Source organism: Xiphophorus couchianus, chromosome 12 (genome assembly GCF_001444195.1).
Source record: "Xiphophorus couchianus chromosome 12, X_couchianus-1.0, whole genome shotgun sequence".
NCBI classification, from domain to species: Eukaryota; Metazoa; Chordata; class Actinopteri; order Cyprinodontiformes; family Poeciliidae; genus Xiphophorus; species Xiphophorus couchianus.
This window is the reverse complement of record NC_040239.1, coordinates 9,639,539-9,660,368: the sequence shown is the minus strand read 5'-3', so window position 1 is coordinate 9,660,368 and position 20,830 is coordinate 9,639,539. Positions and strand designations below refer to the sequence as shown.

Genomic DNA, 20,830 nt, shown 5'->3' with positions numbered 1-20,830 from the left:
AACAATACCTTGTCTCAATTACACGTCATAACAATTGTATGGAAGTAAAAAATTATGAGTACAAGTCCTTCCACCTACAGAGCATTCAAAACCAGAGAAAATAATTGTCCAGATTATGCCCCAATCTCAAAAATTATGAACAAAAGTCTATATAAAACAAATCAGAACTAACACACAGCTACTCCAACATGCTGACACCACGAGCAACGCAATTCTAGAATTTTATATAAACAGGAACCTGTACTTTCGAGGTGACTGCATGATAAGTATTTTTGGAGAACATTTTAACCGCATTTTTTGTTTTCACTACTGGTTTTCTGATGAGAAAATAAAATTTATAAAACATGGAATGACATGACATGATTGCAATTAGCAACAAAATAAGTCTAATCACAGGATATAACAGGGTTTTTTTATTTCAACTTTATAGAACATTTAGAGGTAGCTTTCACAAATATTCACAATCATGTTAAAATGCCAGGTTTTAAAATTAAAGCATAAAACCAGGAATAAATAAGTTTAAAACTTTTTGCACATACAGTGTAACATAATCTCTGTATAATTCGAGATAAAAACAAAACTAAAAAATAGTGAATTCTAAAATTAAATTAAAGATGGTTCAACAAAGTTTTAGTTTGCATATGCACTGAGGTTGCTGCAAAATCATTAATATTCTTTCTAACATCCATTGAATTCTGCAGAATAAGTATCACTTAATATTGGAGAAAAGTTTTTAAATTATTTATTGTTAGGCTTCATATTTTTGAAAACCTAGCATTTTCACAGAGATGTGTACAATTTTGTGAGACACCGTAGCTCCTAAATCATACACAAGCCAAAGCATGTCATTTAAAACTAGAAATATTTTAATGTTATGTTAGAGTTACTGACATTAAGCAAATGTAGTAATTTAACATGATAAAATTATTATATAAAATATATTTTTTAACAAAATCCCTCCACAACAATAAAGTAATCATCTTTTCCATAAAAGTCAGCTTCTTTCCATTAAATAAATTGTAAAAACAAAATAGCAGATTTGCAGGGCAATCTTGTCTTCTTTTAAAGTCCTTCTGGTGTGTTAGGAATCAACTTTAACATAAACTCTATCCCTGGAGAAAATCTTTATGGCCTCTTCAATCTCAGAGAGTCTACAGTCAAGCTGAGCCCGACGTGTGCGAACGCTCAGACCATCAGACCTTAGCGGGAGGGAGAGCAGCTCCGACACCAATGAGCAGTGGGCTGAGGGAAAAAGAAACAACAAAAACAACAACTTCTCCATGTGAACATCAGTCTACCAGAAGATTTACTCATCCAAAGGAGACCTACTGTCTTTCAGGGACTTCAGTGTCTGCTGTCTATCGCTGTCAGGCAATGTCATATGACCAGCTGGGACCCTAGGATCAGGCGCATTCCTCTTCCTCTCCTCCTCCTCTTTTTGCCACTGCTTCTTTCTTTCCTCAAGACTGCATTAAGTGGTAGTGAGACAATAAAGAATGGTTTTGGGTCAGTTTGCCCCTTCAGCAATTCAAATCCCCTATATTAACCTATTTCATCTCTTAATCTCTCCATATTTCCATTTATTCTTTAGCTTATTTCTATAATCTTAATTCACAACAAAGATAATCTCAAGGCTCATTACAAGATAAACAGTTGAAATTTATACCCAGAAATAATTAATCCATCAATCAGTTTTAACACAGAGCAGAAAACCCAACTTTTACTGCCAGTTGGTAAGAAATTTTCCATCCAAGGATGCTCAATTGACAAAGCATGAGGTGACAGTGGAAAAGAACAAATCATAGAAACATTCCCCAAATTTCATTTACAGTATATTTTATTTTTATAATTGATTACAATTTCATATTATGTTCTGAAAACTTTGTAGTATACCTCATTTGCATTCATTCTGGTTCTTGTCAACATTTAGGCCAGTTAATCCTTCTGAAATATGAGAAATTAAGACCACCGGCCAAGCCATTAAATAATTCTGAGCAACCCTAAAATTTGTTCAAGTTTTCGGTTGGATCTGAAATTAACAGCTCTTCAAAGAAAGGCTGAAATGACTAGCGCCGTAAGGAAAAAGCAACTCATGTAAAAGATCTCTAAAAACATTTTATTTAAAATATTTTAATGTTTATGAGGTGAAATATTGCAAAAATAATTACAACATACACACTTATTAGAAGTTATTTGAGAGTAAGTTATAAATAAAGTAGAATGTGGTGTTAAAATACTCACTATTGAGGCACTTGGCCCTTCACTGCGCTGGGGACAGGCTTATCCCTGAGGTTTGTCAGTGACTGGGATCGACGAAGGGTAGTTTTTCTTGCAGCCCGCGCATTATATTTCACAAAGTCTATGGTATGACCTTGCACCTGAAAGCATAATTTTAAAAGAAGACATAAATCTATGCTTCCATTACAACTAATTTCCCTTCTTAAATTATTTTCACAGAATTTTTGAAAACATTTTAATGGCTGGCATAAAACAAGTACACTGGAAGAATGACATTTAAACAAATGATCAACTCTATGATTGTATTATAATTTACAAAAAGCATAATTTTGTTAGAACCCACCATTAAGTCCAGGTCTTGTGTGGAGCTGGAGGAGGCTGGGCGCTGGAAAGCCACAGGCGAAGGTCTTGGTGGAGTGGAGGAGCCGCCTTTAGAGTGGGCCTTTAGAAACGTTTGACACTGAGGTTTAACAGGCAGGCTAGAAACCTGAGTGAAATAAACACGCAGGTTAAAACATGAGGAAAATATGAAATGTTGAAATTTCTGTTAGAAGTAGATCTCGTCCTCGCCTCTGACTGAGCCATCACCCTGGATGGGATGTTCTGATATTTTGAGGAGGTCCACAGAGCTTTGACTGGGACGGGGCCGGCATGAATTCTCTCAGCTTCCTGCTCTTTGCAGCGTCTCTGGATCTCTCGGAGTCGACGTACATTATCCTTACTAAAGTCATGTACTTTCTGCTCTACAAGAAGAAGCAACAACATTTATCCTAATTACAGTTCAATAGACTAGAAATTTATGTTTAAATCCACAGTTTTTCATCTTTAAAACACCAAAAATGGATACGTTTAAAAACTACATTAGTTGCTGAAACTTACTCTGTTTGGGAACAGGGGTTATGGATAACCCCTCTAGTCTTAGTAAGTCTCCCACAACTCCTTTTTGTCCACGTTCCAGAATATAAGTGGCATTAGGGCCAACGCGGGGCCGGCGGGATGGTAAGCGAGCGCTGTAGCTTTCTGGGTACAACACAGGATCTGGAGCAAGAGGACCCAGTTGAAGGGCCAAGCTCCCTTTCTGGTGCCCTTCTAAACAACCACGAGCTGGAAGAGAGAAAAAAAACTAGTTTATTGCCATTATGTATTTGTTACTAAAGGTTTTCTATTCAATAGACACCAAGTCCTCTTTTAATGTTTTTTAAACATTCCATTTTACTGTATCTTGTAAACTATTAATCCTGCTAGAAGCTTTTTTGCTTACATTTTGTCAATTTAAACCATAAACGTTAATCAGTTTTTCAGACTAACACAGAGAATGAAGTATTTTTTGTAAAGTGGAGGGAAAATAATTCACAGTTTTCTACATTTTTTCATGCAGAAAAATCTGAAAGATGTAGGGTGCCATTTGTATTCTGCCCTCTTTACTCGTATACCTCTAAATAAAATCCAAAGCAGCCAGTTGTCAAATGTTTAGTGTTAAAAAACAAAACATGCATCATCTCTCTCCCAATTCACAGTTAAAGACAACTTTATGTTGATTAATCACCTAATCCCAACAAAGTATACTGAAGATGACAAAATGTACAACAACAAAAAATATTCAAGGGGGTTGAATATCTTTGTTAAGTGTTGTTATGAGGAATCCTTCATTCTTACCACGGCAATTTTAAAATCATGTCTTTGTTTAACACAAGACCTATTGAACACAACTATTAGATGGCATCTTACCCGAAGCAGGTCGTTTGTAGTACTGAGGGAGCAGGGAGGGATCTGGGGGGATTGGCCCAGATATTGTGGAAGGTCCCTCACACATTTGAAAGTGCAGAAACTGCTGAGCAGATATATCGGATATAAACAGTTTCAGATAAGAAACAATCAAAATTGAAAACACAAGAGTACGACTACCGACATTACTTCTATCAGTATGATTTAAAATAACTTTACTACAAACTGCACAATCTAAATGAAATATCTGCGTGTTTATTTGCTTCAACTATTAGTAAAATTTGAGATATAGACCAAATCTCACAATCTGAGAATAAAAATAGACGACTAAACTGCATGTTTCCCTGCATATACTAAAAGGTAAAAACGTAAATAAAACAAAATAAAAATAATAAAAACATGTGCGTATGAATGTTGCTATATAAATGCTGCTTTCAACGGCTATTAAACGCCAACCACAGCTATTGTTTTGCCATGGTGTTTTTGAAGAAGGCTAATCACCACACAATGTTTTCGACTAAACTCCGTACGGATTAAGAGGAGCAGAAACGCATTTTGACGTCCCACAAAACCTGCAAGCGGTCAAACTAAATTAAATAAAAGCTCACCTTTTAAAATCGAGTCGTTGTTTATCGGTGAAGGGTTTTGCTCACGCGCGCCGATGACGCCTAGATATCAACACTTGTTGGCGAATCCTTCACCATGGCAACGGAGCACGCGCAAACAGGTCTAAACTGAAGGGCGATGACCGCAGGGAATACAGATATTAGCCGACACCTTGGTAAACAAAGCATGAAAACTCACTGTAGATCAATTCAAAAGTGTAAAACTAGCCTTGTTACACGTTCGCTTAATGATTATCTACCCGTGGAGCGGAACAATTACGTACTTCTGCTGTAATCTCGTTGAGAAGAGGAGTTCTTTAATCCTGAGTACTGTCTTTCAGGCGCTGCAAGGAAGGTTTGCAAAATGAGAGCATGTTTCTCTGGAACCACTCAGCGGCTTAGTGGAAACCTTATTACATGTTAAAATAAACCCTGATGAGAGCTAAAGATATAATTGCAATACTGTAAATGAATATTACGTCAAAAAGCAAAAATATTAGAGCAGGACTTTTATATTTTGTTATACTTGTAGAATGGAGTCTGTGACCTGTCATAAAGAATTAATGAAAGTGTAACAGTAGTTTTGTGTCTGTGAATGCTAAAAAAATATACTATTTATTTAGATAAATAGTAAATATGCAGATTTGTTTTGCACCTTTTGTTTGGGATCATTTGGAGCAGAACTGTAAGTGTAGCATTGTTTTTAAAGTGTGACTCAAAGAATATAATTTGTGTACTTGCACTTAAGAATTTGAAGGGGTCTAACTGTTGTTTTGTATTTGTGAAAGATTGAAAAAAAAATAAATCTACAATTACAAAACTTCACAATTCAACTTCACAATTACCAGGCAGGCACAAATATGTTTGCACCAGTAATACCGCCATAGAACATTCCCATGCTGGTTGCATATTATTGTTCGAAAGAATTAACTTTTGTGCATTTGAAAATTATACTCAAAGAATGACCAGATTTGTTTCTGTCCTTAATTCTCTTTCCAATATCCTGACAAAATTTGTTTTGTTTTTTCCAAGGTCCCACACATGGAAACTGTATTCTTTAGCTTTTGCCTTAAAATAAACCTACAGTTAGCTCTAATTTGGGGCTTTCTGAAAGTGTTTAAAACCACAATAATCTTAGTGCATATAATCTTCTTACATTAATGAAAATAATTAAAAATGATCAAAAATAATACTTTCTCAGGATTATTGCATTCAGCAAGTAGAAATAACCAGAGGTGGGCACAGTACCATAAATTGTGTTCAAGTAAAAGTACTTATACTTCAACATATTTTTACTCAAGTAAAAGTAAAAAGTAGCTGTCAAAGAAATTACTCAAGTAAGAGTAAAAAAGTATTTGGTAAAAAGTCCACTCAAGTACTGAGTAACTGATCAAATGATCATTAGTTTAATATTTCAAAATTACATAATCAGATGGACCAAAATATAAAGTTAAGTGGAAATTTGGGAATTTCAAGGACCAAAATGCAAAATGACAATAATTCATATAAGTAACAAAAAATAACAAAATCAGGCAGATCAGTTTCTTTCAATAAAAAACATATGAAACTTTAACAAAAACTGCAGGTGTGTGTCTGTATCTGGTAATTTTTTGGTTAAAACATGTTTGTTCTTTATTCAGTGAAATGACTCACAGTGGGTAGAGAATCCAGAAATTTTACTCAAGTGAGAGTATTGATACTTCATAATAAAATTACTAAAATAAAAGTATAAAGTACAGTATAGAAAACCCCCCCCTAAAAGTTTCCAAAAGTTACTCAAAAAAAGTAATTGAGTAAATGTGACTAGTTACAACCCAACTCTGGAAATAAATGATTATTCTAACTGATCGATTGATAGGTGGATGTTGCGTTTTACCAATGGATGGGTGTATGGTAATCAAAACTGAACAAACACTAAAGTTTAGTCTGATTTAATGTCAAACATTGAAAAAAAAAGAGTTTATATGTCTGTTTTACAGTGCATGTAAATGTCTGCTTTCAGCTTTATGCCTCTACAGAACAATTACAGCCCATGACCTATACCGCAAACATTTTTCAGGAGTTTGTATTGTAGATATCAATTAATCAAGCACTAAAATATTATTTGTGGGAAAAAATACATATTATGTTCTTATCAAATTTCATAGTACAGTACAAATTATGCCACGTCAGTTAGAATATTATGCAAGAAATGAATCAGCGACCCTTACAAATGGCCGCTGTATTAGAGAGGTCCAATGTTTATTCCCACTTATAACAGTACAGCCGCTAACCAGTGACATTTACATAACTGCCCCGCCCTCAACGGGAGGCTTGACTGCGCATGCTCACGGAGTGTCTGTTGGTGCTCTCTCCTTCACTCAGCTACACTGAGCAACGGTGCGAAAGTTTACACACTCCGTTGTAAGTTTAAGGTAAGATACAATAACTTTACTGAAGCTGTAGCTTCTTAAACTTGTCGCGGTGCCTGTTTGTCAGCGTAATTTGTAGTTGTTGACAAAGTTTGCCTTGATTGTGAGTGAGAAACGAGTCACAGAAGGGGAGTGGGGGGCACCGCAGACGCGTTGCCAGGTTTTGATACTAGTTTAGGCCTGTGTTTGTTGTAATCAGTTGTAATAAATACATAAAAATCCCTGCAAGCGGCAAAGTGCTTCAAACCCACTTGACAAAAAGTGTTTTTATAAGTTTACACATTTTATTAGTTGCATTAATTCGCATCTAGATGCGCCCAAAAACAATAACTGGTGAAAAGTTTATGTAGAAGTGTTGACTACATATTTTTAAAGTATGGGGGGGTATTTATAAAATGTCTGTTTCAGTGCACACTGCATACAAGAGTTACCCTTAGGAGACATCCCATGTGATGAACATGTTCCCCTGAGAGTCAAAACGACAGGATGCCATAAATATTAAGGAAATTTAGTCATATGGAATTCGTGAAGAAGCACAAAAACTAGCAAAACAAAGACTTTTATCTCTCTGATGCTTAATTTAAAGCCGTGCTAAATGATTTCATTATGTCTTTATGATGCAAATTGCTTTTAAAAATGATGACGTATATATTTTTAATAGTTTTTATGTAAATTTATGCTATTGGTTTTTATGTCGCTATCCAAAGTTCTGAAGTCAGGTTTCAGTTCTCTGTCCGTTTCAGATAAAATTAACTATTAGAGATGCAACAATTAGGCCTTTTCTGGCCGATACCGACTTTTGTTTTGTTAGTTGGTTTTGTTTTCTTTCAAATCTTAACTCCTTTTCCTAATTTTTCACAGATCCAGATTACTTTAAGTCCAAGGACTATTACATAAACATAAAAACAATCCTCCAGGTTATAGGAAAGAGCCAGATGTGGCAGAAGGTTTTCTAAAACCAGAGAGATTTAGCATGATGTTATCAAATTAAGATATGGGGTAGGGCAGAGAGGCAAATGTTCAATGTTAATAGTAATTATTAAATCAAAGCTTGCAACTCCAGTATTTTTAAGTACTTTTGAGCAAAGCATGTATTTTGATGCAGTAATGTTGAATTGATCAAAAATCAGAGAAAGGAGACATGTCCATATATGGACAAAAAAATTAATCCAGTACTTTTTTTAAATTGAATTAGACTATCAAAAAACCTGTAGCACATTTTTTATCCTTTTTAGCTGTTTAAAGTCCGCAAGAAAAATATTGGAAACGGGTGGCTAGATCTCAAACAGCCATTAAATGAAATCGGTGCACCTCTGGTTCCTAACTTGTATCATATTTTTGTTCAGTGTGGTACAATTTCATAGTTTTGGTGAATTTTATAATTAGCAACACTACTCTAGGATTTCTTTTAACATTTAACCTGCCGATCACTGATCGGAGCTGATTGAGGCGAATTTAGGTGACTGATTTCTGTCTCTTTAATAAATAAAAGGTGACAAAAGGTGATGCTGTAACTATTATTGAGGCCAAATACCACAGGTGAACATGCAGAATGGATGTTTTCACTGCACACAGAAAAATAATAGTCAAGCCAAACACATCCAATATACCACATAACATGGAGCAGCTTAGGTTCAACCTATAATGTGTTTGATGGTCATCTTTGCTGTACTGGGCCTTATCTCTCTGTCTCACACACAAACACACATTCCTTCAGTATATGCCACAACCACACACTACCTTGGTTATCTAGAGATTAGGCTGGTGTTGAGTAACTGCTCTTTTTACACATTTTAGATTGTTTTCCCCTGTCTCTCTCCCTCAGCAGATGTTGAATAGGTCACTTATTTCCTTAAAATCACACTAATAGTTGCATTTTACCCAAGAACAATGCAACAAATGGCTTTATAGATGCATTTTCTTAGGTTTCAAAGCAACATGTATCAAAATAAAGAGACTGCTTCCAACAAATTATGTTTGATTGTCAACAACCACCATTTTGTGTTTGTGGCCCCTTATGTGTCCTTTTGACCTTTCGGGTTGTCTAGTTGTTGCCTAATTAAAGTGACACTGGGAGTGACAGGCCCACATTTGCCTGCATCCACAGAGTGGAGGTATAATAGGGATAAATACCTTTATTTTATATGGTTTTATTTCAATAGGTTGATGTTAGATGAGGACACATGTTGACTGCCAGGTCATGTGTTGCAGTGTCATGTTTACTGGAGCCAAACTTAGCGGCCAGACAGACAAATGAAGGCCGTGAGGGGAAGGGGGGCAGAGTTGGACAGTGTGAGAGGAGGAGGAGTGTCTGTTTGTCTGATGCTGAAATGACAATGACTGACAACGGGTTGCATGCTGTCAGCAAGTCTGCAGGTCAGCTGCATACTTGCGGATACTGAGGAAGCTGAGGGAGAAATTAGGAGCAACACAGAAGCCACAAAGCTTTCTGACACCGACCGAAAGAGAATAATTTAAAGCTTAGCGACCCTGAAACCTCATTGATGGGACTGGAGCGAAAACATGACAGAAAGCTTTTTGCATCAGTTTAAATTAAGGTATTTACTTTGGTAGAGCCCAATGAAATTCATTTCTTTTTCTGACCACTTTTATTTCCTTATTAATTTAATTAGTTTTTATTAAATATTGTCAGTTATTAAGATGGAAGAAAAAAGTTGTTTACGGGGAAAATAAGTTATGTTTGAAAGAACAGGAAAAGTGGTCAAAATTAACATTTTCTATGTTTTTATACTTCTTTTTGGGTCACCTCTGCTCCTAATCTAAATAGTTGTAGTCCAACATTGATGAAATACTTTTTAAGGCCTGAATTATTGAATAGTTAAACAGATAACAGTAAATCTGACACTTTAGTTTATAATATGAACATTTACAAAGAGTGAAAAATATTTCTATTTATTAGATTTTTATTAGAAATTAGTTTGACTAAAGGGCATTGCATACCACAAACATCAGACGGTATGTTAAATATATTTATTGCATTTCATTGATTTGTGTTTTTATGCCCCAAAATTCTCTGATTTGTTCTGAAGCTTCAAATGTCAACAGATCAGAAATTGATCACAGAAGCGCTGATCTGTGCATCTCTAATAAACATACTTTACTCACTAGCTTAAAATCTCACTGCTGATTTGCCTTTGATGAAATATTCAGTCCTGTTGACTGAAATGTTAAAAAAGGTATAATTGTGGATATGTTCTTGTATTTATTTGGTTCTTGTGGGTTATATTAACTATCGAATAGCATGGAATCCTTTTTGTTGCTTTGTAAAAAGCTGCTAATTTCAAGGTTTTTTACCAGATGATCAATGTGCTTAAATGCTCCAGATGTGGAATATAGTTCATAAAGAACTGTGCAGAAAGCCCACATACTATTCTGCTGACCTGTGCGTAATATTACCACAGTTGCCATAAAATATGCATATATCCAGTCACAGTCCTGTGAGCTGAAGATGTCAGAACTTTGCAGAACTTCTCACCTTTCTCCTGTTCCTCTTGGTGTTTCCTTCGTCTTGAGGAGACATGGAAGAGAAAGTGGGGATTGTGGTGCTGCAGGAGGAGAAGACAGAAACGGGTGTGCAGGCAGAAAACAAAGATGTCTGTGTGGCATGTGAGCACCACGCCCCTGAGGGTCACGGTGAGTGGAGGGTGTGCATGGAGGGAGACAGAGGAAAAATAATCATCAGGGTCCCTCGATCACTTTGGGGTGACGGCGCTGACCTTGGAGCCTCTATTAAAGATTTTCCAGTTTCAGTTGGTCTGTTTCAGGCATTTGATTGGACTACACCGGTTCTGTCTGGGATACAGTGCCTGATGGGCAAAGTCCAACTCTTCTGCAAAAAGATGATGGGTTTAAGGGTCAGGGCAGGGGGCACAAGAAAGAAAACAATCAAGTCTAACATTAACCAAGCTTTACTGCGAGTGAAGGCAAAAAAACTTTTGCAAATGCTCGGTTAGAGTCACCTTGTCAGAAATGTCTTCTTACCTCTCAAGGTCATGCCTGCATGCATGCGTGCTAACTCAGGGGACCCTGATGACGGCTCGAAGCAGTGCAGCGCTGTGCAGGGCTGCAGCAGCATGTAGCTGCTGACTGCAGCTACATGCTGCAGGAAAATGCAGCAGAATCCAGCTTTTATTACTTAAGTTAGCTCTGCTGCGCTCGCTTGGTCGTATGTCTTTGCACATCATACATATTACATCTCCTCCTGCTCTGATGTGTTGCATAATGAAGGATTTTGTTTGTCATGCATTTTGTGAGTGGCAACAAGTTGTCTGTGGTTCTGCATGTCTCAGCAACAGTTTCATTAGCTTAATAATGGCTGCTGGATTGTGATGGGATTGCTGCCAAAGAATCAATAGTTTCACATTGATGGGCTGGAGATGTCAGTCACACAGAAAGAAACCCGTCTGCTGGCTGGATGGCGCGTGCTGAATGTTGGCTCTTCTTTCTGTTGTTTAATGTATGGATACAAATGATATTCCCAGTGCTTAGTGTTCAGTTAAAACTATTTTGTTTTATTTCAGTCTCAGTTTGATGTGATTGGACTAATTATTTAAGTATAGTCCACACATGAGGTGAGGCCTTTACTATGATGAGATGCTTGACTTCAGTCTGATTAATCTGCTCCAAATGTGTCGTCGTCCTGTTAAAACATTCAGCTGTTTCCAGTTTTAGACCATATAGTTCTCTTTTTTTAAATTAAAATACTTATTTGAATGCATGCTTAAATAAGTATGCATTTGAAAAATAAACATCCACACAAATGTAAAATCTTTTCATCCAATTCTTAGTTGTAAATTTTATTTAGTCTGTTGAGTAGTTTGTTTCACCATGAAAAGCAATATTATAAAAGTCAAAATCAATACCTCATGTTAACGATGAGTGTTTGCAAACTAAACTATACTATAACAATATGTAGAATATATCTAATTTCCTTTTGAATTTGCTTCAAAGATCTGATTTATTTCAGTACTTTCTTAAAGTGGTTTTGGAAAGAAGATGCTCAACGATTCCTATTTTTTTTGTCACATCTATTTTTGAACATTTTATGCAATGTTTTCTGGGCTTGTTACTTCTACTGATGTTTTTCCTTATGCTTCAAAATGTTTAAAAGAAAAAAAAAAAAAGCTACATTCAATTAATAGCTTTTCAAAACTTGCTGCTAAGAACTGCAGAAAAATGCAACATTTTTCAGTAAAATGCTTCAAAAATATCTACTTTTTGAGATAACAGTAAAGTGGTGAGTGGATCAAGACCATTCTACAGATAAACTGGAGAGGAAAAAGTGGGCTTTGTTGAACAATGGTCTGGAAATGGAAAAATGAGTCATCAAGCCCAAAACGTAACTTCAAATGGAAACTAAACATGTGGAGCATTTTGGTTTAGAAATATTTCTAATCTGCCATTATGCATCTCTCAGGAAAATGCAGCTAAGTGTGTATCTGCGTGTTTTTTTCTGTTAGTTAGAATTTAAATGTAGACTGGATGTGTTTCCTCAGGAACAATGGTTGTCCCCCCGGCGTACTCAGACTTGGGAAAAGCTGCCAAAGATATCTTCAACAAAGGCTACGGTGAGTCACGGTACTAGATTAATGTGGATTCTGTCTATCTAATCAATCTGTTAATTAAGTTTATTTGTGTAGCACATTTCAGCAACACAGCATTTCAATGTGCTTTACATCATAAAAATACAAAGTCATTGAACAGACATTCAGTAATTGAAGCATTACATTTTGTTAAGTGTCGTCGTTACACATCATATTGTTGATTAATGTTTCATTGATTATGTTTAAAAAGCAACTCTAACCAGCTCGGTTTTTAGTTGAGATTTAAAGGCACTCAGTGTTTCGACTGTTTTGTAGTTTTTTGGAAGTTTGTTCCAGATTTGTGGTGCATAGACGCTGAATGCTGCTTCTCCTTGTTTGGTTCTGGTTCTGGGGATGCAGAGCAGACCAGAACTAGAAGGCCTAAGAGTCTGGAAGGTTGATACAACAACAGCAGATCTTTAATGAATTGTGGTGCTAAGCTGTTCAGTGATTTATAAACTAACAACCATATTTTAAAATCTATTCTCTGAGCTACAGGGAGCCAGTGTAGGGATTTTAGAACTGGGTTTATGTGCTCTAACTTCCTGGTTTTAGTCAGAACGCCAGCAGCAGTGATCTGGATCAGCTGCAGCTGGAGGATTGATTTGTTAGGCAGACCTGTGAACACACTGTTGCAGAAATCAATGCGACTAAAGATAAACGCATGGATGAGTTTCTCTAGATCTCGCTGAGACATTAGTCCTGTAATCCTGGAAATGTTCTTCAGGCGACAGAAGGCCGACTTTGTAACTGTCTTTGTGACTCTGAAGGTTCAGGTCTGAGTCCATCACTACACCCAGATTTGACCTCTAGTTTTCAGCTCTGTGATCATTCAGGACTCATTTGCTCCATGGTGCACATATTAATTTATTCTGCAACTTTTAGAGCAACGCTGCAGCCACAAAATGATATTTCTCCAGCCTTTCCTTTATTTCCTGCTTTTCTTTGTCAGGCTATGGAGTTATGAAGCTGGATATCAAGACCAAGTCTCAGAATGGGATTGTAAGTGGTTTTGTATTTATCTTTCAGTCATTAGAGTTAAGCATTGAACTTAAGAGCTCTCTGTCTTGGATCTCATCTACTTCAAATATAATAGGCTGGATGTTCTTCCTTTTATCTCTGAATTGCTGATATAAGATATAAGTTTGATTTTAGACATTGTGTGTTTTCTTTTAAATCTCTTCTTTCCAAACCATGCAGTGCTCTGCAAGAACATTCACATATGCCACATTACAACCACAAACTTTATTGTGCTTTATTGAGATTTTCTGTGATAGACCAACACAGATGAGTACAAAATTAAGAAGTGGAGGAAAAGTAAGTAGAAATCTGATGGATGCAGTACAGAGTAGTTAGTTTTTGCCACACAATAGCCTGTCACAATAAGCAATATATCAATAACTTGCACAAGAAATTAAAATATCAGCAAGAATTTCCATTTGTTGGCTTGTTTGTACAGTTTGCTTAATTTTTAAAGAAATGCTTCCTGTAATGTTATTGAAAAGCTGCCATTTTGAAAAATGCCACGAACATTTGACACAATACAGAGTGGTTAGTTTGAACTTTTATTTATTTGATAAAAGTCTAAAAACTGGTAGTTTTTCCTGTTTTCCTGTCTGAGCCTGATGATTAATATGTCGTGAAAGGCAGTTTTGTTTACAGAAACTTCATAATCCATTTTATTTTTTGTTTTATTTGTTTAGTTATCTTTGATATTTAAAATGTCTTCCAGATACAGTGTTAAATATTCATCAGAAATGAAAATGTATTGATCTTTGAGTGGGTGTACCTGCACAGTTATCATTATATTAGATGAAAATGGCCTCAAAACAACTATAGTATCGTTCATAGCAATAATTTCTGGGACAATCTATCGTCCAGCACTATTTGTTACTGTGACAGGTCGAGCTGCATGTATTGTTTTTATAACCTTCCCTGCTTGATCAACTTTTCCTCGCCTGTATTCCTGCCCTGTCTTCTGTCTTCCTGAGTGTTTTTTAATCACTAATGCCTGTCAGGCCTTCACAGAACAGCTGGCTTCACTCCTAGTGTCTAGGTATTAATAGGCGACGTCTGAAGACTGCAAGTTGACTTTTTAAAGGGGTATTATTGTAAAAAGGATAAAAAAAGAAAGCAATGTCTTTAATATCATTCAGATTATTATGTATAAAAGAATTATGAACCATATGCTGCTTTTCTTTTATTTTCCAAGTTTGTGCTATTCATTTTTTACATGAAAGCCCATTAAAACACATCAAAGTTTGTGCTTATTAAATGTAAAAACAACTTTAAGCTTCATGGGCACATAAAGAAACATACTTTATGTACGTTATCTGCGGAGCTGCAAATATTTCTTCAAACTGTTGCTCTCCTTAACTTTCTCCATCTCCTTTTTTCTTCTTCTTCTTTGGACTCTGTTAGATGGTACGACAGAGAAGGTCTGTGTGTGTTTCCTCAGACATGATGAGTATCAGCAGGTGTAGCGGAGATTAGCCAGTGATGTGCACAGCTGTTTTTCTTTCCAGCAATTACTGGTCTTGAGTAGCTGGGTTTCCGTTACAAATGTATGCAAAATTTTGTTGATATTCTGCTAATGTGGAAAAAGCAAATTTCCACAGTTGCAGTGTTTCTGTTAAATAAGAAATGCAACTAAAATCAGACGTAAGTAAATTTGTTCATGCGATAACCCATTAAAAAACATGCTGTGCCATCTTCCTCCTTGCACTTCCTGTTGTCCTCTTTGTCTTTTCCTCCAGCAGTGACATCCGTGGGATGCGAAAAACGTGTTTCCATTGCAGTTTTGCGAGATATATTAATTTTGATACAACTAGCTCAAAAACCTTTTATTGAAGAATGTTTCCATTAAGTGAATTATTTTCATAATTCTAATTTGCACCATTAAATGGTCAATGGAAACACAGACACAGCTGCAGCAGTAGCAGACAGTGTTCCTCCTTAAATCCACTCCACCAGCCTCTCCCTCAGTCCTGCCTTCGCTTTTCCTCACCAGTGATTCTCCAGCTTCCAGTTTTCCTTTTTACATAATGGGCCATGTACTCTTGACATGGCCCATGGTTTCCCACCGCTGCTTATTTTCTTCTTGTTCATTTTCTCACGCCTCTGTGTCAATCTGTGATTTTTTTCCTTTCTCATTTCATTTTCCACTACTTCTTCCCTCTTTGTCCCTGCAGGAGTTTATCTACTCGGGCTTCAGCAACACAGACACAGGGAAGTCAGGAGCCCACCTGGAGTCAAAGTGCAAAGTGAACAATCTGGGTCTCAGTTTCAACCAGAAATGGATCTCAGACAACACTCTGTCCATGGACATCACCATGGAGGACCAGGTTGAACTCTCAGAGTTGTTTTGTGAAAAACGCTGCACTCAGAAATTGAAAGAATGAGTTCACTGGTTGTCTCTTGTGTCTTTAGCTGGCTACAGGGCTAAAGCTCGGATTGGATACAATGTTTGTTTCCAGCACCGGGTAACAATGATCCTTTTCATGCTGAAACAACAAAGTTAAATTAAACTTTACACTTATGCTGACCTGCTGTCTGTTTAGCAAGAAGAGTGGCAAAGTGAAGAGCGGATACAAGCGGAACCACATGAACCTGGGTTGCGACCTGGACCTTGACAGAGCCGGTCCTACCGTCCACACGGCCGCTGTGCTGGCCTTCAGCGGCTGGGTCGGCGGCTACCAGATGGTCTATGAGACCGCCAAGTCTAAAACGACTAAATACAGCGTCACCTTTGGATACCAGGGCTCTGACTTCCAGGCGCACGCCCATTTGTGAGTAAGGGTGGGCGATGTAGACTTAGAATTTCACTGCGATATTTTGTAGTACTGTTGTAATTCTGATTCAAAAAATTATTTATTAGTTTCTTTTAGGTGACTGTCTGGTTGTGATTGCATGGCACAGAATTTATAGCATCACAAACACAAATGCTGTTCTTGAAATAGGCTTCTTACTTAAAGAAGTGAGACTTAGATAAACAAACTGCACACAGTGACTGCATTAAAAATTTACTGATACTGTATGGATGAAAAGATAGTGGAGAAAATAGTAAAAATAAAAAATATGAGATAAATACTGTCAGTTTGTCAATTGAAATTGATCAGGACAACAATCCTGATCAATTTCAAAATCTAAATCAAATTTTGATTTTGAATCAAAATTCTTATAAGAAATTTTTCACAATAAATGATACATGATATAATAGATGCCCAATATGAATTTGTGATCATCTTGCAGAGCTAAAACTGTGAAACTGTATTCTAAACACAGTTAGAGCAGGTTAAATATTAACTAAAAGATGTTCATCTGGTGTTGCTTTAGCACCACTACACTTTAAATTTAAGGTAGCAGATGCTTAACAGATGGCGCCCGGCATTTAAAATGTGTAAAATTAATTTAATCCTGTTTGAGCAGGTGTGATGCACAGTTAGTTAGTTAGTGGTGTCCAAACGTGAACTCCAAAGTCAAACATACTCAGTAGGCAAATTGTTTTTCCAGCTGAAAACATGTTTTATCTGTTCACAAATAAATTAAACATGCAATATTTAATAAACCAAAGTGGCTTTTTTTTTAAACAAAGGCATAGAGTTTAGTAACTTTTTGTGTAATTGTTTTCTAATTTTTAGGTCTAGAACATCTTTTGATCTATTCTCAGCAAGAAAAATTAAAACTTTATTCAAAAAACCTTTTTTCTGTTTAACCAAGTTTAATAAATAGATGTGCTCTAGTTTTGTTTTTTTGGGAAAAAATTACTGGATGTTTATAGCTCTTCTTGTAATGAAATTGAAATTAAAGGAAAACACAGGTATTAAAAGAAAAATCAGTGGTAAGAGTTACTAACTTTAGTCAGAAAATACCGCCAAGTGTTTAATTAATGTGCTACACTTTTAAAATGCTAGGGGTGTCTATTAAATGTCTGCTGACTTCTATTAAATATGCATTTGAGTTTCTAATAGCATCTGGTAGACATTAGGTGAAGCTGGCAAGCCTGTGATTAATGACCAAAATTGCTTTCCGTACCTAAATCACTCCTGCTTTCAGGTAATAATTCACATGGGTTTTGGTTGTTTCTTTTAGTGCTTTTGAAAAAAATGGTTTTAAAAGTCCTAAAATATAAATAAAATGAATTAAGGACTATATTCTGATGATTCAAAATTTGTTATATTTAAAATTAAAACAAAATATGAGTTTCAGTAAATTGTATTACTGAAATATGATCTAAGGAAAACCTATTTGAAATCCTTAGAAGTCTCCCTTCTATTTAAATGTTTCTGATAAAGGAAAAAGTGGTTTCTGTAATAAAGACACATTTTTATTTTTTGGTGTGTTTGTTCTTACGTTGTGCTTGGGTCTTTTTGTTTCAGGAATGACAGTACAGAGTTTGGGGCCTCCATTTACCACAAGGCGAACAAGAACTTGGATGCAGCAGTGAACCTGGCCTGGACAGCAGGAAGCAACAACACACGGTTTGGGATTGGAACCAAATACCAGCTGGACAAGGACTCCTCTCTGTCTGTAAGAAATAACACATACAACACATTTATTTACTGGAGTTAGAAATTCATGTTATGAATTACATTTTGTACAAAATCACAGGAGTGGATCCTCTAAAATTAGTGAAAATGTCCTTTTTGAGTGTTGAGGAGCTTTTAATGTGTTTATGCACACAAACAAGGAGGCTGATTTCAGTTCTGCTTCTCCGCTCAATGAAGACAATGAAAATATTAAAGCCGCAAGCGGCGTCGGGCGGCGGCCTCCTGGTGACCGTGGGAGCTCCAGCGACGCCGCCCGCCAGCCACCGCAGGCGCTCTCACGCAGTTCCCACACCCGTCAGCCAGGCTATACACACTGATGCGATTAACAGTGCTCCCTGATGATGCACCAAAAATCTGGTACAGATATTCTGTTGTGTTGAGGAGATATAGGTGATGGAATAAGCTAGGGGGTGCAGTGGAGTCAAATTACAATTCAATGCTATATTAGGCTCTTTAGAGGTGAACAAAGGTCATACATATCCAGTTTGGTCCAAATCGGACCGGATCCATGTGTGATTTAGCGACGACCGTATGCTTAAGGCGAGGGATTGCAATTCGCCATTTAGCCACAGTCACACGGTTCAACAAGCAGGCAGCATTGACAGAGTTCATCATCATGTCATTTTATGTCAGTTGGCACAGGATTAAACCCATATGAATCATAGAGTAAAAGTAAGACATGGTAGATTTTTGTAGGTCCTGACAAGATACCCACGTGTACCAAGTTTCATAATTCTGTGTTGAAGCATGGTTTGGGGCCGATCATTTAAAATATTCTAGGGGGCGCTGTAGAGAAAATAGACGACGCCTATCGACTGTTATGGGCAGATTTTTAAGCTATTTCAGAATGAGCTGCTTTTGGGCGTCTTGTCACTTTAAATCCAAATAAACTGCTGCTGGAACTCTGCCTGGGTTGCTAGGAGACGGATTGAGCTTTGCAGGGTTGCTAGGTAACGGTGCGACGCCTGTCGATTGGAAGAGGATTTCTGAAGCAGCTCATTTTCCAAACACAAAAAACTCTTAACTTATTGCAAAAAAGCAGCTGCGTGTTTTTTTTTTTTTCCTTTTAAGCGCATGGACTGTTTTTAAAGTATTAGAGACCCAAATGGAAGTATATAAATGTGCAAAATGTTAATTGAAGAATAATTCTAATGCCTTGAATTATTACTTTCCCCCCCCTCTCCTCACAGGCAAAAGTTACCAATGCCGGCGTTGTTGGGCTTGGATACACACATACCCTCAGGCCAGGTTTGCCCTCTGACATTTTGAATGCTACTTTCAGCAGAAACAACTCAAAGAGCAATCACCAAAGTTACCTGAAACTCACTCCCGATGCTCTCCCCATGCAGGAGTGAATATCACCCTCTCTGCGATGATCAATGGGAAGAGCGTCAGCTCTGGCGGACACAAAGTCGGCATGGCGTTCGAGGTGGAGGCGTAAACCAGAGAACGGAGATGGGAAAGGAAAGAAACAAAACAGCCCCAAATGTGACGACACTCAGCAACACGTGAACACATCACCCCTCTGAGTCCAACACGCACACACATGCACAGATACACGCTCTTTGGCCTTAACCCTGATAACCTCCAAGACCGACAGTACTGTAACTGTCACCCAGTCCTAATTTATTTTTACATTTTAGTATATCTATGACTTTCAACACAAACCTAAGAGTGTATTTTATCAGTATGCAGCAAAACAATACGATTAACAAATAAAAGTGCATTTTTAACTTGAGCATTTGTGTTTCAGATAAGATGCACGTTCTGAGGCATCTTTTCAATTTAACTGTCTGGTTGGTTTAGTTACGTTCAACTGGATTATGGTAGGATTAACACAGGCTGCTTGTTTGGAGTGTTGTGGTTTTGTTGCATGATTTTAAGACTTTTGTGAAAGTTTGTGCAAAACAGATGCAATAAAAACCGGAGAGAAAGATAAAACCTCCTTCTCAGCCTGAGAAACTGACTTTGATTCTTCCTCCTGACCTCAGTAGCAAACTGTAAATCCTCAGCTGCCTAGATGTCTGTTTTTCAGATCTTATTTGGTTAAAAAAAAACAAATGGGATTGATTGATATTTGGATTTCCGTGTCAACTCATCCTGTCATGTGTCAGCCTTTGTCACATTTCACAACTGTACTGTGGAAGTATAGGAAGTGTCGTTAACATGTAGAACCTCAAAGTAATTTTATCGAATGAGTGAAATAAAAAATGTCAAACACCACAATCTTCTTGATTTGTAGTGTTTTTATTACTAAGTCTTTGTTAATTTGTCAGCCACAGAAGAAGTTGGTCTAGTCAGGCAAACCACCAAAGCTCCATCAGTATCATGATCCACAAAGAAGAGTTTTACAAAAACATTTAAACTTACCTTGTGCAGATGCAAACAGACAACTTCAAGATGGACTTGAACTGTCAGCTGCTCACATTGGAAAGCTTTCTGAATAAAAGTTTTATGGTCAAATGAGACAAAAATATTGAAAATGATTGTAGAGTGAATGTGGGGCTCCAAACGTAACGTGCCAACAAGCAAGCATAGAGGTGGTAGCATCATGCTGTGGGGATGTTTAACTGCCAGAGTTGCTGTTGCACTTCTTATAGTGGATGAAATTCTTCTAAATTCATCATCTTCCTCAAAACAAACAAAGCTTCTGGAAGAAGTCAAAAGTCTCAAACTAAATATTTTTTAAAAGGCTGAAT

General features: G+C 36.9%; 2 protein-coding genes across 5 annotated transcripts; one reads left to right on the top strand and one right to left on the bottom strand.

The window, feature by feature from the left end:
- Positions 1-398: 398 nt before the first annotated feature.
- Positions 399-4,744, bottom strand: enkd1 (enkurin domain containing 1). 2 transcript variants are annotated; one of them, XM_028034755.1, is made up of 8 exons: positions 4,572-4,744; positions 3,967-4,069; positions 3,118-3,342; positions 2,809-2,981; positions 2,582-2,725; positions 2,242-2,378; positions 1,330-1,466; positions 399-1,242 (listed from the first exon to the last, which is right to left on the bottom strand). In XM_028034755.1, exons 2-8 carry the CDS (start codon positions 4,049-4,051, stop codon positions 1,082-1,084), a joined length of 1,062 nt encoding a protein of 353 aa, XP_027890556.1. In that variant the 5' UTR covers positions 4,052-4,069; positions 4,572-4,744; the 3' UTR covers positions 399-1,081. The 2 variants fall into 2 exon arrangements, with proteins under 2 accessions (XP_027890556.1, XP_027890555.1); XM_028034754.1 differs by having other exon boundaries at positions 3,967-4,066.
- A 2,114-nt stretch (positions 4,745-6,858) lies between these two features.
- Positions 6,859-20,357, top strand: vdac3 (voltage-dependent anion channel 3). 3 transcript variants are annotated; one of them, XM_028033870.1, is made up of 10 exons: positions 6,859-6,982; positions 10,517-10,633; positions 12,496-12,567; positions 13,535-13,584; positions 15,774-15,926; positions 16,012-16,064; positions 16,143-16,370; positions 17,961-18,111; positions 19,322-19,379; positions 19,481-20,357. In XM_028033870.1, the coding sequence occupies exons 2-10, from the start codon at positions 10,519-10,521 to the stop codon at positions 19,570-19,572; spliced, it is 972 nt and encodes a 323-aa protein (XP_027889671.1). In that variant the 5' UTR covers positions 6,859-6,982; positions 10,517-10,518; the 3' UTR covers positions 19,573-20,357. The 3 variants fall into 3 exon arrangements, with proteins under 3 accessions (XP_027889671.1, XP_027889673.1, XP_027889672.1); XM_028033872.1 differs by lacking the exon at positions 10,517-10,633 and having other exon boundaries at positions 6,865-6,982; XM_028033871.1 differs by lacking the exon at positions 6,859-6,982 and having other exon boundaries at positions 10,500-10,633.
- Positions 20,358-20,830: the final 473 nt, after the last annotated feature.

What these genes read in the sequence shown, in the direction of transcription:
- enkd1 (XM_028034755.1), bottom strand. Translation starts at nt 4,051, where the DNA reads ATGTGTGAGGGACCTTCCACAATATCTGGGCCAATCCCCCCAGATCCC. An exon ending in GGGTGATGGCTCAGTCAGAG is followed by an intron (nt 2,726 to 2,808) that starts GCGAGGACGAGA and finishes TATTTCACTCAG; the next exon opens with GTTTCTAGCCTGCCTGTTAA. An exon ending in ACTGAAGTCCCTGAAAGACA is followed by an intron (nt 1,243 to 1,329) that starts GTAGGTCTCCTT and finishes TTTTTCCCTCAG; the next exon opens with CCCACTGCTCATTGGTGTCG.
- vdac3 (XM_028033870.1), top strand. Translation starts at nt 10,519, where the DNA reads ATGGAAGAGAAAGTGGGGATTGTGGTGCTGCAGGAGGAGAAGACAGAA. An exon ending in ACATCACCATGGAGGACCAG is followed by an intron (nt 15,927 to 16,011) that starts GTTGAACTCTCA and finishes TTGTGTCTTTAG; the next exon opens with CTGGCTACAGGGCTAAAGCT. An exon ending in TTCCAGGCGCACGCCCATTT is followed by an intron (nt 16,371 to 17,960) that starts GTGAGTAAGGGT and finishes TTTTTGTTTCAG; the next exon opens with GAATGACAGTACAGAGTTTG.